The sequence below is a fragment of the Bufo gargarizans genome, chromosome 5 (assembly GCF_014858855.1).
Source record: "Bufo gargarizans isolate SCDJY-AF-19 chromosome 5, ASM1485885v1, whole genome shotgun sequence".
In the NCBI taxonomy this organism is placed as follows: Eukaryota; Metazoa; Chordata; class Amphibia; order Anura; family Bufonidae; genus Bufo; species Bufo gargarizans.
In genome coordinates, this window is record NC_058084.1 from 266,770,112 (window position 1) to 266,787,104 (window position 16,993).

The window sequence follows — 16,993 nt, forward strand, 5'->3', positions numbered from 1 at the left end:
TGGTAACCGATCGGAGCCGCAGCATTACACTGCTGGGACTCCGATCGGAACTGCCTCTGCCACCAATGAGGGGGGTCCTATTGCACCGCCACTTGAAATAATATTTTTTTTAACTCCTCAGCCGGCAGCCCGGGTCCCCAGTGGCATAGGGCCCCATAGCCATTGCTATGGCAATCCCTACGCCACTGCTCCCATTCACTTCTATGGGGAGAGTGCTTGGTGGTGGCCGGACCGGAGTCCTCCAGCCACCACTTTGCAAACTCCTTTCTCGATATAGGTGCAGGTCCCAGCAGTGGGATCCACACCTATCGGACAACGGGGGCATATCCTTGTTAGCCTCAATGCAAAATCTGTAACATCCACTATTGGTGATACCATGCTGTGGCAGGGGGGCACTGAGCCCGCTCAGGCACCAGGCCAGGAGGGATTGCAGTCTGCATGCTGGGAGTTGTAGTTCAGCAGTAAAAGGTGGCAGAGTACTAATACCCAATGTATATTTCTCAGCAGGGGTGGCAGTCTGCATGCTGGGGGTTGTAGTTCAGCAGCATCAGGTGGCAGAGCACTAATACTGTATATTTCCCAGCAGGGGTGGCAGTCTGCATGCTGGGAGTTGTAGTTCAGCAGTAAAAGGTGGCAGAGTACTAATACCCAATGTATATTTCTCAGCAGGGGTGGCAGTCTGCATGCTGGGGGTTGTAGTTCAGCAGCCACAGGTGGCAGAGCACTAATACTGTATTTTCCCAGCAGGGGTGGCAGTCTGCATGCTGGGAGTTGTAGTTCAGCAGGAAAAAGGTGGCAGAGTACTAATACCCAATGTATATTTCTCAGCAGGGGTGGCAGTCTGCATGCTGGGGGTTGTAGTTCAGCAGCCACAGGTGGCAGATTACTAATACTGTATATTTCCCAGCAAGGGTGGCAGTCTGCATGCTGGGAGTTGTAGTTCAGCAGCCACAGGTGGCAGCGCACTAAAACTGTATATTTCCCAGCAGGGGTGGCAGTCTGCATGCTGGGAGTTGTCCTCCCCGGGCTGGCTGGGTTCAGCGCCGTCGGCCCTCGCTCCCCCCCCTGGGCCGGGTCCACGCACTACACAGAGGGGGCGGGGCCAGACTGAGCGCCGCTCTGGAGCGCTCACTGCTCCGGAACATGGCAGCTAGGTGAGCGGAGGAGACAGCGGCCGGAGACATGGTGAGGAGGACGGTGGGGTGTGGGGGGCACCTACTTACTGTGACAGGGCTCTGGCATCACCTGGAGTAACCTGTACACGACCCTGAGGTGGAGAGGGAGTGTGACCGGGGTGCAGGGATGTATTGTATGTGTCCTGTAGTTGTCACGTGTGTGGTGGATTATTGTGTGTGAGGTCTGTAACTTCTCTATCAGGCGGTTTATTCTTGTAGTGTGATGTGTGTCACCTGTGTGTCACTTGTGTGATGTGTGTGTCACTTGTGTGATGTATGATGTATATCACCTGTGTGATGTCTGTGTGTCACCTGTGTGATGTATATCACCTGTGTGATGTCTGTGTGTCACCTGTGTGATGTATGATGTATATCACCTGTGTGATGTGATGTGTGTGTCACCTGTGTGATGTGTGTGTGTCACCTGTGTGATGTGTGTGTGTCACCTGTGTGTGTGTCACCTGTGTGATGTCTGTGTGTCACTTGCATTACACTTGTGGTAGATTGTGTGGCTATGGAGTATGTTTATTGTGTATTATGTCTTGTCCTGTGTCCAGGTGTAAAACTGTGTGTTGAGGTGTTAGTGTCACACTTATGACCTATGTGATGAGTTGTGTGGCTGTGTACTGTATGGTGTCACTGTCTTGCTTGTGTTGTCCTGAGGTTCTTGGATCAGTGTCTCTTCTATGATACCAGTGGTCTGTTGTTTTGGACTCTGTGACCTGTGTGTACATCGTGTCCCTGCCATGTGTGATATGTATATAGTGTTTCTGTATACTGTGTGTTTACATGTACATCACACACTATATACATTATAATGTGTGTGTTTATAGCACGTGATGTGTTTATAATGTGTTACCCAGTGGTTGATATCAATGGTTAACTGTTCAGTTATCAACCGCTGAGGAATCTCACTTACTGGCTAACACGGTACAAATAGATTTTTTACTTTTATATACTGTGTGTGATTTTCTATATATTTAGTGTGTGGTGTCGATGCGTTGTATATCCTGTCAGATCCTGGATGTCTTTGCTCTCCCTCCTTTTTCCTCTGTACAGGTTATTATTTATTTTAAAGTGCTATTAATTCCATGGTGCTGGACATCAACAGGGGGAGGGCGCTTTGTGTCAGTACCTCTGCTGTATGTGTTTACATGGAAAAGCTGGGTGGTCACCATCCAAAGCAGCTCCTAAGGAGATGTCACCCAGCTTTCCGATGACCCCCTTGATGTCAGTGTATGCTGGTGACTACCACAGTGGAAGCAGTGAAGGCGGCTGTAATGGTTGTCACCCAACTTTCCCAGAGCCGGACTGGACAGACGACCCTGCTGTCCGGTTGCTGTGTTTGTGCTCTGTACGGTAATGTATCTCCTCTGTGGCATCACATCACCAGTATCCATGCTGTCCTGCTATATTACAGCTTCTCATGGTAGCAAAGCCACATATGCAGGGCACAAGTGATACCAGAACTCTGCACATCACCAGTCTGTAGGGGTGCCACTATACCAGACAACTGGGTGTCAGGGGTGCCCTGCATGTCATCAGACAGCTCGGGTATCATTAGTGCTCTGCACATTACCAGTCTGTAGGGGTGCTACTATACCAACCAACTGGGCAAGGGCAGACTGGCCATTTACCCCACAGGGGTAACCCAAGCCCTCCTCATGGCCAGTGGCTGGGTACATAACATTCTGATGCTCTAAGCATTAATTAATCAGCCGCAGGTGCCCTTCTGAAGTCAACTGTATCACTATCCTCAGGATGATGGTGCAGTTAAAGCCTGTCATCAACGTTATGCTGCTCATACTAAAGGCAGAATAAAGTAGAGACAGGCGAGTTGATTTCAGCGATCTGTCATTTAAAAGTTAAAACTAAGTGGTTGCCGAGAACCAACATCACAATCATTGCAGACTGGCCCTGAAAAAGAGTCCCGGCCACCTGAGAAGAGTCCTGGTTATTCATGAATTCCTGCTTTCCTGCTGATGACTGACCGTCTTCTATGTAGTTTTCTCCCTTTCTCTCTAGGAGAGAACTGCCAATCATCAGCAGATGGGTGAGAGAGCAGGAGATTATGTATAACCAGGACTCTTCTCAGGTAGATTTGACTCTTTTCAAGGCCTGGGCTGCAATGATTATGATGCTGGTTCTCAGCAACCACTGACTTTTAGCTCATGAGTGACACGCCGCTGACATCAGCACTTCTGTCACTATTTTATGCTGCCCTCAGTGAGGTCAGCATAACGTTGATAACAGGTTCCCTTTAAATGCTGTGATGGGGCGGCAGTATTGTGTGCTGCACTGTGGTATTAGGTTCTGCTGAGGCAGTATTTTGTGCTGCACTATGGTACTGCTGGTCCTGCCTACTTGTACAACATGGGGCCACTTTTAGTTTTTTTTTTTTTCCCCAGGGCCACAAGTTCTCAGTCCGCTCCTGCAACTAGGTATCAGCGGTGCTCTGCATATCACCAGACTAACAATATGCAGGATGCAGGTGACTCCTTAATAGGCTGGTGGTATGCAGGGCACCGCCAGCTTCTCTGTAGACTGGTAATATGCAGGATACCAGTGATATTAGAATAGACTGGGGATTTGCTGGGTACCAGAAAAACTGGGAAATCTGCAAAAGTATTAAACTACCTGCATATTAGCTGTTCCCTGTAAAATGCCAGACTGATCATGAACTGGCCGACCACAGAACAGGTAATATGCGGGCCGCCTCTGACACCTGGACAGCCTGGTGTTGTGCCAGGATGGGTAATATGCAGGGCACTTCTTGCACCGGAGCTGACTAGGTATTGTTATTGCGCTCAGCTCTCTCAGGTGTCCTGGCACCTCAGCTAGCACATCCACAGTGAGAGGTCCCAGTGCAGGACGTGACATGAAATCCCTTTAGTGGAGCGGGCACAGACTTGGAATCCTACCGTGGGAAGGACTGAGTTGTGCTGCTAAATCCCTGAGAGGAAAAAAGCATGTTGAATTTGGGGAAGTGCCAGTTTAGAATAATTTGAGGCTGGTGACCCGAGTTCTTCATTGTGTCAGGGTTCAGACAGCAGTACAGCCCGGCGTGCAGAGCTCAGAGGAACAGAAAATAGGACAGGTGCTCGCTATTTGCATTCTCTGACTGCTAAGATGACAGCTTCCCTGTGCAGACCCATCTGTGCTTAGAAGAAGAGAGGAAATGGTTTGCATTTCTATCTCCTATAGCTGAACTGATAAGATCAATACTCAAACCTGGTGGCGAAACACAGAAGAGGTGTGGACAGTGTGGGAGCCTCCCAGAGCTCGTACCTCACATAGATATACCTTTTAATATTACAGTACCCTACTAAAGGGAGATTTAGACTACAGTATATGGGATGTATGGTGCCAGTCAAAATGCAGGTTCACCTTTTATATCATGTATATACAGTGTAACGTCACAGTGTACATTACATTACTTATCCTGTACAGATCCTCAGTTACATCCTGTATTATACTCCAGAGCAGCACTCACTATTCTGCTGGTGCAGTCACTGTGTACATACATTACTTATCCTGTACTGATCCTGAGTTATATCCTGTATTATACTCCAGAGCTGCACTCACTATTCTGCTGGTGGAGTCACTGTGTACATACATTACTTATCCTGTACTGATCCTCAGTTATAGGCCTCATGCACACGGCCGGGTTCCGCGGCCGAGAGCGGACCGTGGAAACCCGGCCGGGATTCCTGCTGACAGCATGAGCGCACGGCGTCATTGGTTGCTATGACGCCGTGCGCTTCATGCAGCTGCTGCTGTACAGTAATACACTATACTACTGTATTACTGTACAGCAGCGGCTGCATGAAGCACACGGTGTCATAGCAACCAATGACGCCGTGCGCTCATGCTGTCAGCAGGAATCCCGGCCGGGTTTCCAGGGTCCGCTCTCGGCCGTGTGCATGAGGCCATATCCTGTATTATACTCCAGAGCTGTACTCACTATTCAGCTGGTGGAGTTACACTGTACATACATTACTTATCCTGTACTGATCCTCAGTTACATCCTGTATTATACTCCAGAGCTGCACTCCCTATTCTGCTGATGAAGTCACTGTGTACATACATTACTTATCCTGAACTGATCCTCAGTTACCTCCTGTATTATACTCCAGAGCTGCACTCACTATTCTGCTGGTGGAGTCACTGTGTACTGCTTACTTATCTCCCTCAGACACATCCACATACCTGGAGGAATGTTTGGCCCCCTTGGTGCTATATTCTGCATCACTATCTGCAGGAGAGATCAGGATATTTTCCTTTGTCTAGACCAGGGATGCTCAACCTGCGGCTCTCCAGCTGTTGTAAAACTACAACTCCCACAATGCCCTTCTGTAGGATGATAGTTGTAGGCTGTCAGGGAATGATGAGAGTTGTAGTTTTGCAACAGCTGGAGGGCCGCAGGTTGAGCATGCCTGGTCTAGAGGAACCTCCACAGCAGCTGCCTTTTCCATTATGTCACCATGGTAGATTTGGTGTTTGAGGAAATCAAGGGTTAAAATAAGCACACTGATCTCTTCCAATGAAATAGAGTGCGAGACCAAAACATTGGTGTGTACAGGAGCAGTGAGCGGGGTCATTATCACATCTAGGCGCGGGTATTTTTAGATGGTTGTATATTCTATTTTAGCTCATGTTTCAGGCCTAAATATATAGGGGCGACGATTTTTAAAATAACTGTCAGAGGCGGACGCAGCGATGGTAGACTTGTCTGGACCTGTCGCGCCGGACGGTCAGAAGCCTTTGTAGCCGCCTGAGGCTTCCAGGAGGGTGCTGCAGCAGTGATATTAACTCTCCACACGCCAAGTAAAATTGTTATCCAAGTCTCTATGTCAGATTGTCGAGGAAGCTGAGATACGAGGAGCGGAGTTTGTAGTCTGCATTTTTGACTCCTTTACTATTGTTTTTCCATAGAGAAGTAAAAGGGTATTCCCAACGTGCACATTGGATAAACCATAAATGACTGATAGATGTGGGTCCCGCCTCTAGAACCTGCTGCTGTGTGGGTAATGGGGGTCCCACCACACTCGCGTTTGGTGCGGATCCGTTCAGATAATACGACCGTCTGCATCCCGTTCAGAACTGATCCGTTTGTATTATCTTTAACATAGCCAAGACGGATCCATCTTGAACACCATTGAAAGTCAATGGAGGACGGATCCGTTTTCTATTGTGCCAGATTGTGTCAGTGAAAACGGATCCGTTCCCATTGACTCCGTTTCGTCAGATGGACACCAAAACACTGCAAGCAGCCTCCAAAGCGGAATGGTGACTGATCGGAGGCAAAATAATGCATTTTGAGCGGATCCTTTTCCATTCAGAATGAATTAGGGCAAAACTGATCCGGAAAGCCAAAACGCCAGTGTGAAAGTAGCCTTAGCTGAACCTATGTAGGAGATACGAACCAAAGGACACACGTGCATTTGTTTGCTAATGGCGTTTATTTTATTTGGGTGCCTTTTTTGAAAAAAAAAAGAAAAAAAGCCCAAAAAAGTGTAATCAGTAGGTATAGTGGTGCCTAGCGTCCCAGAGACCCTTCTTCAACATAAGAAGATGCCAGTATTATAGAAAGCACACGCTTGATGGGGGGGCCCTGCTACAGATTGTGCAATGGGGCCCAGGATCTTAAAGTTGCGCCTCTGCATGTGATACACATGTCTCTTTTATGACTTTTTTTTAAAACGGTAATGTGTGTGTGAAGGGGGCCTTAGGGTCCATTCACACGCCCGTGTGTGTTTTGCGGATCCGCAAAACAAGGACATCGGCAATGTGTGTTCCACATTTTGCGGACCGCACATCGCCGGCACTCTCATAGAAAATGCCTTTTCAATTGCGGACAAGAATAGGGCATGTTCTATTTTTTTGCGGAATGGAAGTGCAGATCCGCAAATGCGGACAGCACATTCCAACCCCATTGAAAATGAATGGGTCCACACCTGTTCTGCAAAATTGCGGAACGGATGCGGACCCATTTTGCGGATGTGTGAATGGACCCTAAACCTGTCAAACAGCTCCCCATAGCTCTGCTTCCTGGGCAGCAGACAGTGTATTGGGGTGAGCTTTACCCTGGGTTCACACCTGAGCGTTTTTGTCGCGCGTTCTTATGCGCGTTTTTTGTAATAGTAAACGCGCGTTTATGTCATTGACTGCAGTGTCCTATGGCCACAAACGCGCGTCAAAACGCCCCAAAGAAGCTCAAGTACTTGTTTGAGCGTCGGGCGTTTTACAGCGCGTTCGTACGCGCTGTAAAACGCCCAGGTGTGAACCCTTCCCATAGGGAAGCATTGGATTTCATGTCTTGAGCGTTTTACAGCGCGTTTGAACGCGCTGTAAAACGCTCAGGTGTGAACCCAGGGTTAGTCATGCCGGATATTTGGGGTCACGTACACTCGGAGCCCTTGATGCCTGTTGCTTTGTCCTTGCCCCGTGGCTTGGGACATTGTTTTTTCTTTTTGTTGTTTTTACCCTGATTTGCATCTCTGCACTTTATTTTGCATAGAGAGAATGTGTCAACTGGGATTAACTCTTTCAGGACAATCAGTCCCGGCTCACATTGATGCTTACGGTACATTGGATCAGTTTTGCTGATACTTGTGCTTATGGTGTTTGAAAATGTCTCTTCAGTTGACATCCAAATCTGCTGTCAAATTTCTGCTGGTTGTCCTTGGAAACAGACAGCAGCTTAGCTCCACCCTGTGGTCAGGCGTCCTGACAGCTCTGCTCTAGCTGTGACCTCTGACTTCCTGCAAAGCATTGTGGATTTTACCTTTGGCTGTGAATAGAGAAGTACCGATCCCGAGTATCATACTGGATAAAAGACAAATCACACAAAGTATTTACCGTAGTATTAGACAATGTATGGAGATATTATCTGGGGAATGTAGTTGTCCAAGTGGAGATTTCCCTTAGGGCTCATTCACACGAACGTGTGCCGCTCGTTCCATGCATTGGGAACCGCAAATTGTGGTCCCTAATGCACAAGCACCGTCTGTGTGGCTGGAGAAGACTGATGCAGACACATTCAACTTGAATGGGTCAGTCATCCGTCCGCACCGCAAAAAAATAAACCACTCAGTAGTGCTTCTGTGCGGTTCTGTGCCTCCGTTTTGCACCGCACCTTAGCCGTACACAAGCGGCCGGTGCCTGTATATTGCGGGCCACAGTACGAGCCCAGCCGGCACACGTTCATGTGCCTTAGGTAGTAGAATGTCTCTTGTGTAGTCCATGCCTCCTGGGTGCCCTCATGTATGGATTTCTATCCTTTGGGAGACTCCCATTGTGCATGCATGATGCATATGATGATATTTGCAGCAGGGAGGTGACTAGATAATGAGGGTTGTATTCCTTATATCTACGTACATAAACCGTGTATTTCATGGCTTGTGCAGAGCCGCCCTCCCCGAGCCTTTGATGTATTAATGAGCTTTAAATCTCATTATCTTCACAAGAACGTTTATGCCGTCCTGTAAACTGGGCGCAGTCGCTGTGAGTTGCCAGGGTAGTGCTCCCGATGAGGCCTTTAGTCTGAGGTAAGGAATGAAGTTTCATTTTAAGACCCTTCTGGCTGACTGGAAGGAACAAAATCTGTCGTCTTGTATGTTGCTGAGGATTTTTATTCCACAGTCTAGAACATTCCGGATTTAGAACATTAGAATATTTTTGTCAAAGCCTTTGATCCATGCAAGCTGCAGTCTTGATTTTACATGCAATTTTTTAAGAGAAATGGTTTACATAGGCTATGGGGAGGTTGCAAATATGGCTGTGTAGTCAGAGATCGGTGGATGCATCATGTTCACATAGCAGCTCACATGTATGTACATATTTCATCATACAGTGCTCCAACCCTGCAGACGTGCGGATGAGGGCAGAGCCTGGTGCCATTGCAGAGCCCTCTAATGACCATTGTGCGTGGACTCATTTGCTCTGGGTTTGGGGTGCATAGACTTTTTGTAGCACTATGGATTGCTTTTTAACTATGGAGTGACAGCTGCAGTGTAGAAAATAGCCTGTGACTCCATGTACTGTGTAGGACTGCAGCTATAGCTTGAGTTAAAATCAGTCAGTAGCACTACAAAAAGTCTTGGTGCAGTTCAAATGTTACTTTCCAGGTTTTTTTATGGACTACTACAACCAGCATGCTCTAATACCTAGGAAATTCCGCCTCTCAACAGTTTAAAAGCCACAGGATGAAAATCGCTGAATTACATTGTCCCATGCTTGACTCGAGGTAACTTGTGATAATTTCCCAGTGGATAGAATTAACTCACACCCTCATGCCATCTTATGAGTTCATTTCAATAGGCTGAAAGATGGCAAGTAATGTGTGATTACTAAGATCAACAAAAAAATCCGTTCATTACGCCATAGCGAGCTGTTTGTCTGCAGGGCAGTGTTTTATTGACACTCATCACATCCTGTATACTGTATAATTAACACCGTGGTAATAAACTTCTACAGAGAACGTCAGACATGTAACATAAACCTCTGAGTCCATACTTATCCTGATCTTATACTTCTAATCCTGAGTTACATCCTGCATTATACTCCAGAGCTGCACTCACTATTCTGCTGGTGGAGTCACTGTGTACATACATTACTTATCCTGTACTGATCCTGAGTTACATCCAGTATTATACTGCACTCACTATTCTGCTGGTGGAGTCACGGTGTGCATACATTACTTTTCCTGTACTGATTCTGAATTACTTCCTGAACTATACTCCAGAGCTGCACTCACTATTCTGCAGGTAGAGTCACTGTGAACATACATTACATTACTTATCCTGTACTAATCCTAAGTTACATCCTGTATTATACTCCAGAGCTGCACTCACTATTCTGCTGGCTATTTTAAAAAGTTTTTAAGCTTACAGTCAGACGCACCCCATTGCAGCATTGCTGAGCTCCTATTTTGCATTGGAGCAGTAAGAATTTATTACACCTGAAGACTGTACAGATCCAGAATGCAAATCACTACAGCAAACTCTGGGCAGACATGGAACAAGCAGGGAGTATGAGCAGGTGCAAAACCACCTTTAGGCCCCTTTCACACGGGCGAGATTTCCGCGCGGGTGCAATGCGTGAGGTGATGGGGCTGTGCACATGAGCGGTGATTTTCACGCATCACTTGTGGGTTGCGTGAAAATCGCAGCATGCTCCTCTTTGTGCGTTTTACACGCAACGCAGGCCCCATAGAAATGAATAGGGTTGCGTGAAAATCCCAAGCATCCGCAAGCAAGTGCGGATGTGGTGCGATTTTCACGCACGGTTGCTAGGTGATGATCGGGATGGGACCCAAACATTATTATTTTCCCTTATAACATGGTTATAAGGGAAAATATTAGCATTCTGAATACAGAATGCTTAGTACAATAGCGCTGGAGGGGTTAAAAAATTTAAAATTTAACTCGCCTTAGGGCCCTTTCACACTTGCGTTGTCCGGATCCGGCGTGTACTCCACTTGCCGGAATTACACGCCGGATCCGTAAAAACGCAAGTGTACTGAAAGCATTTGAAGACGGAGCCGTCTTCAAAATGCTTTTTGTGTTACTATGGCAGCCAGGACGCTATTAATGTCCTGGTTGCCATAGTAGGAGCGGGGAGCGGGGGAGCGGTATACTTACAGTCCGTGTGGCTCCCGGGGCGCTCCAGAATGACGTCAGAGCGCCCCGTGCGCATGGATGACGTGTTCCATGTGATCCATGCGCTTGGGGCGCCCCGACGTCACTCTGGAGCGCCCGGGAGTCGCACGGACGGTAGGTATGCTGCTCCCCCGCTCCCTAGTACACTTTACCATGGCTGCCAGGACTTTAGCATCCCGGCAGCCATGGTAACCACTCTAAAAAAGCTAAACGTCGGATCCGGCAATGCGCCGAAACAACGTTTAGCTTAAGGCCGGATCCGGATCAATGCCTTTCAATGGGCATTCATTCCGGATCCGGCCTTGCGGCAAGTCTTCAGGATTTTTGGCCGGAGCAAAAAGTGCAGCATGCTGCGGTATTTTCTCCGGCCAAAAAACGTTCCGTTCCGGAACTGAAGACATCCTGATGCATCCTGAACGGATTTCTCTCCATTCAGAATGCATTAGGATAATCCTGATCAGGATTCTTCCGGCATAGAGCCCCGACGACGGAACTCTATGCCGGATCCGGGCAACGCAAGTGTGAAAGGGCCCTTAATCCACTTGTTCGCGCAGCCGGTATCTCTTCTGTCTTGTTCTGTGAGGAATAAGACCTTTGATGACATCACTGCGCTCATCACATGGTCCGTCACATGATCCATCACCATGTTGCTGTATTCTGATGTATTTAGAATGCTATTATTTTTCCTTATAACCATGTTATAAGGGAAAATAATACAATCTACAGAACCTTGAACCCAAACCTGAACTTCTGTGAAGAAGTTCGGGTCTGGGTACCACAGTCAGTTTTTTGTCACGCGCGTGCAAAACACATTGCACCCGCGGGATAAAAACTGAACATCGGAACTCAATCGCAGTCAAAACTGAGTGCAATTGCGTACCTACTTGCGTGGGTTTGCCTTAATGCACCGGGACGCATCTGGACCTAATCCGGACACGCTCGTCTGCAAGGGGCCTTAATGTCCCGTCAGGATAGCCCCAGTCCACATAGGTTAATAGGTTTTGGACCCCTATTTTTTAGACCATAGTCCACAGGTGCCTCAAAATGAGCATCTGATTGTTAGTCCATTGACTTCAGTGGTCACTGTGTACTGCTGTGACGACAGCAACTGTACCTCACTCATCCGCTCATTTTCCGGGTGTAGTGATTACAGGGGGTTGTAGTCCCAGTGCCAGAAGTATACATTGAGCTTCGGCACAGCGGCTGCACTAGATCAGGGACCATGTGAAAATCTGGCTTTAGTTATATTTCATATGTATTTTGGATTTGGTGAATGTTAGCGGATCCCGGCCAGTGGGAGCAAGGTGCGGCCGGCGTGGGCGAGGTGGCTGCGGATGAGAGCGCTGAGTGTGCGTTTCAGAGCTCGCCGTCTGTTCTATCCCACCCTTCAGATTTTGTAACCGAGGAGAGGGAAAAATCAGTGTTCTCTCACATCCCATTGTCTGCGCCTCGCTAGTTCTGATGGCTCTGCAGTTTGTTCTGCCCAGTGCTTCCAGTTTAACCCCTCATTCACTGGAGATAACTGTGCAGGATTTACCCGGCCATAGAAAGCAGCGGGATCCTCACTATTTCTAAGCATTTACATGAAATCTCCATCTAACTGAATGTTACGTCTCCTCTGTTTTGTATTATGGAGACCACAGAAGCCAATCACTACATGTAGGAACGGTCACGTATGTATAACGTCACATATTATTGGGAGGGGGAGTGACAGTTAATCCCACCATCGAACATACATGGTAAGAGTGGCCCAAGAGAGGATGAAAACGCCTGCAAATCTCTAATATGTTTCTAGTTTCAAACTTCATTTTAGACAAAAAGTCACTGCTTGCAATTAGTGAAAGTGAATATCCCTGTTTAATCCAGAGGCTGTTTGGACTTCAAACTTCTCACTGCTGGTAGTTTGTTCCATTAGTATCCAGTCTAGACAAAGTCTGTGAGCTAAACACATCCACAGCACCATTCTGTCTCCTGATGGTTTATTACAGTGTGTCAGTGCGGTTATATTATAGACTGGTCCTCATTAGAGCCTTTCCAACCTCTGGGGACGACAAGAACGTTCCTTTGTACTAACATCAAGTAAAAATGGTGAGGAACCTAAAGATGAAAACTATGAAAAAGTTCCAGAACTGCTGTGGATTCTTCTTGGGATACAGGGAAGACGAGCACTTTCACTGCTTGGAAGTCTCATCCTGCGGCCGAAAACTCTGTCCCCGGCCTCAGCCGCTGGTTACTTCTGACTTCAGACTACGATGGGAGCTGTAGTTCAATTGCATTCGTATTGCCTTAATTATGCTTCGCATGGGCCTGTCCATAATGACCCGGCAAACATTCATTCATGGATCTTGTGTAGCTGGAAGCTGTAGGTACATCCCTTAGGTGACGGCGTTCATTTTAGCAATTTTTGAGCCCTTGCTTTCTGCACAGATCAGAGTCCATGTCGGATTGACATATATTGCATCCTGTGGCTGTGATCTAAGCCACGTCCTATCGGCTCGTGTCTCCTAAAGAGCCACTATTTTGTATGTAGCTGGGTGACAACTGTGAATAATCACGGTATTGTGCCCATTGTGGTTGTCAACAGTAAGGGTATAGCGACACTGGTGGCATGACACATATCGCGGCCAAGATAACGGTGTACTATGCTACGGAGTAGCGGTGATCCTATAGAAAAATATGGGATTGCTGTATGACTTACAAATAATCCAGCAGTGTTAGATGTTTTATGACTCCCGCAGTGATCCCATTAATTTCTATGGGATCGCCGCTACATCGTGCAAACAGTGTAGCCGTACCCCACAGCAGCATACCTAGGAACACTTTCAGGATATGTGCAGGGAAAGCTCCCAGTACATATGAGAAATGCATCCTTAGGGCCCCATGTACTCAAAGAGTCTCCCCTTTTGGCAAAAGCCAGACCAGTATACCCTTTTTATTTCAGTTTACTCTATTTACTGTATAGGAAGGCATAGTCTGCTGCACCATCCTATAAACCGTGCGGTATATCTTCTTTTTACAATGAGTGAGTCATTGGCCACTTTATGTCAGCAAAATCTCCTGAGGGAATAAAGAAATTAAGTGTGAACAGAGCCTTTAGTGCCCCAGTAGATTTGTTACCCTATTCGGGAACCAGAAGTCTCAGGATGAGCACATCTCTCAGTCCCATCCATCTAGAGGGAGTGCTGGCAGTGCATGATGGCTCCTGGCATGTGAGCTCAGTGTTTGCCGTCCTCGGTGCAGGGCTATGTGACCTGAGGCTATGACTAGCATTTAATATATTTTTGGGCACGGCAGATACTGGCTCAGTGAGATATTTTAGAGGGGGGAGTGGCACAGATGAGAATTTTTTTGCTCTGACCCACAATCACAGCTTTGTTTACTGCCGGGATCCAAGCCAGTATGTGGGTGCTGCTGAGACTGGACTTATACTGGGAAAGAAGACATTATAGCCAGTGCCTCTGGGATTGGCGTAGTCCTGAATGATTACAGCTATGTGGAGCCATCAGATGAGGCTGAATGCAAATGGAGTCTGTCCATGGTTTTCATACGGAAGACTGATTGTGAATATTGACTCGGGCCTTGAAACGCGTTGTCTCCAAATGTCTCTAATCCCTAAGGAGAGCCCCAGATTTCTATAATTCTTCCTATTTCCTATAGGCACATCCATGGCAGCCATGTTTGGAGCCCATGGACTGTTATCAGGCAGAAGCATTAGATGACTCCACACCCCCAGCCATTGCCCGCTTTCTGTTATTTTAGTGGCTGCTGTGTTTTTTGTCTACATCATGTTGTTCCATCTGCATTTTTGGGAACCACATTTCTGAGAAAGTTTTGCAGGAATCCAATACAACTGCTAGAGGGATAACATAATTTGCTGACCAGGATTCAAGGTCAGATAAGCGGCGCCCCTTCATGTGTTCCCACTCAGGCTGAGCTGATAGAAAACATTCCAGCTCTTGATATCAGAATATTATGTATCAGAAAGAAAATAAAACCGCAATATCACCGGCCATCACATGTACAAACAATGCAGGCAGCTGAGGAATGAGAGGACGGCAGCGATGACTTATAGAATATCTGTCCTTGTTACATGCAGGCTAATGATGTACCATAAGAATCTGAGCGGGAACTACTTCCCACCCAGCATTCCCTGCTACTTCAGTGTCTGCACAGAACTTGTTGTGATATTCATCCTGGGAAGTGTCAACTTTCTAATGTATGTACACAGTGACTCCACCAGCAGAATAGTGAGTGCAGCTCTGGAGTATAATACAGGATGTAACTCGGGATCAGTACAGGATAAGTAATGTATGTACACAGTGACTCCACCAGCAGAATAGTGAATGCAGCTCTGGAGTATAATACAGGACAAGGAAGGTTTGCACAAAGTAACAGCTTTTTATGTAGACTGCATCTGTATTCAGACTTCAGGATTGTTTTAGAAAGTTGCATCATTAGTGAAGAGGTTATCAGAGAGATGGAGAATTCATACTATTACTGCTGGTGATTGCTTTGCGTTCGGTCTTGGGTTTTTCCGTGTTCCGCGGCCGAGAGCGGTCCGTGGTATGCCGGGCTGGATTCCTGTTCAGAGCAGGAGCGCACGGTGTCATTGGTTGCTATGAAGTCGTACGCTTCATGTCACCGCTGTTGTACAGTAATACACTCATATAGTGTATTACTGTAGTGCAGCGGCGACATGAAGCGTACGACTTCATAGCAACCAATGACGCCGTGCGCTCCTGCTCTGAACAGGAATCCAGCCCGGCATACCACGGACCGCTCTCGGCCGCGGAACACGGTCGTGTGCATTCGGCCTAAAGCGGAGATTTTGGAGAGGGTTAATTTGCCTGGCAAACATTTTTGCATTCCATATTTCAGAAATCCTCTCTGCGGTTTCTCTGCTTGTACAAGGTGGGCCCTGCTCCGTGTACAAACAGATCCTTCTCTGCAGCCGGAGACTCTTTATGTCCCTCTGCTGCGTTTGAGGGTCAGGTATAGGATATGGATTGAATACATGGGAGAATTTCTGCTCAGTTTTGGGTCAGGAAGAAGTGTTGGCTTTAAGTTCGTATTGTGCATAAAGTAATGATAATGTCTGTAAAACGCCATGGAATATGTCAGCGCTATATAAGTGAGTCAAATAAATAACCGTACACGGCACATGGTGCCAAAGGATTATAACAGTAAAGGCTGCAAATGTAATATCTGGCTGTATGAATAGCTGTGTACATATGGGGCCTTACAGAAATAATACAGATACATAGGGGAATAAGCAGGCATTGAGGCAATGTATAGACCCAGCCTATGGGTTACAGGCCCAGGAATCCCACATATCAATTGCATGTCTTGTGGTTGCAATGATGATCATCTTTAGAGTACAAATTTCCACTGCATGCTCTTTAGTGCTTCTTTATGTATTATAAATAAAGCTTTTTAATTAATAATTGAAAAAAAGGACTTTTGTAATGTAACAATATATCCCCAGTGAGTGAAGCTAGTAGTGTAAAGAATGGAGGGCAAAACATTGGCTACTTGCTAGGTTTAATATAGTGTATAGAGGAGAAAGTATATGTACATATAGACAGGAGCCTGAATGTAGCCATAACAAGCCGAATGGAATCCCCCATCCTTTACACTGCAGTCAGTGTCCAGAAAACCTGAAAATGATGCAAATATGCCCTGTGGATCACAGTCCATTTTGTATTTTGCATACACTATTGTTCTCTAGATGTCCTGTATCTTCACCTCCCAGCGTGGCCTCTGGCTGTCAGGGCATGCTGGGAGTTGTAGTTTGACAGCAGCGGGACTGGCTGGTAAACCGTTTTCTCATGCACCTCCTGATTATGGATGTCCATGGGAAGCTGAACTTTCTGAAATGTCCAAAATGAAGATGTGGATGTGAGGACAATGGACCGTTTCAGGAGAAATCTGCTTAGTAGAGAGATTGCGTCCCCGTTCACACATCCTCTGCTCGACCTCCCGGAGGAATATGACGTTAGTGCAGACACGGGCTCCCTGTCATGATGGCGAGCCCTCCAGGACTGATGCATTTCATTGCCGCTCGTTACCTGTGTCTTGTCCGAGCTTGTTTTTTGCTTGGAGTTCAGCTACAATGTAATGGCAGGGACGAGCGGAGCGACTCGCATGCGGCTTTTT

The 16,993-nt window shown here is 47.0% G+C and overlaps 1 protein-coding gene across 2 annotated transcripts in view; it reads left to right on the forward strand.

Annotated features, from left to right (window-relative positions):
• The first annotated feature begins 1,081 nt into the window (after positions 1-1,081).
• The window catches only part of LOC122937707 (rho guanine nucleotide exchange factor 40-like), a 76,988-nt gene continuing 61,076 nt past the window's right edge, over positions 1,082-16,993 (forward strand). For both annotated transcript variants that reach the window (XM_044292692.1, XM_044292693.1), the window contains exon 1: positions 1,082-1,185. In XM_044292692.1, the coding sequence (XP_044148627.1) occupies positions 1,183-1,185 (3 nt within the window). In that variant the 5' untranslated portion in view covers positions 1,082-1,182. The remainder of the gene's footprint in view (positions 1,186-16,993) is intronic.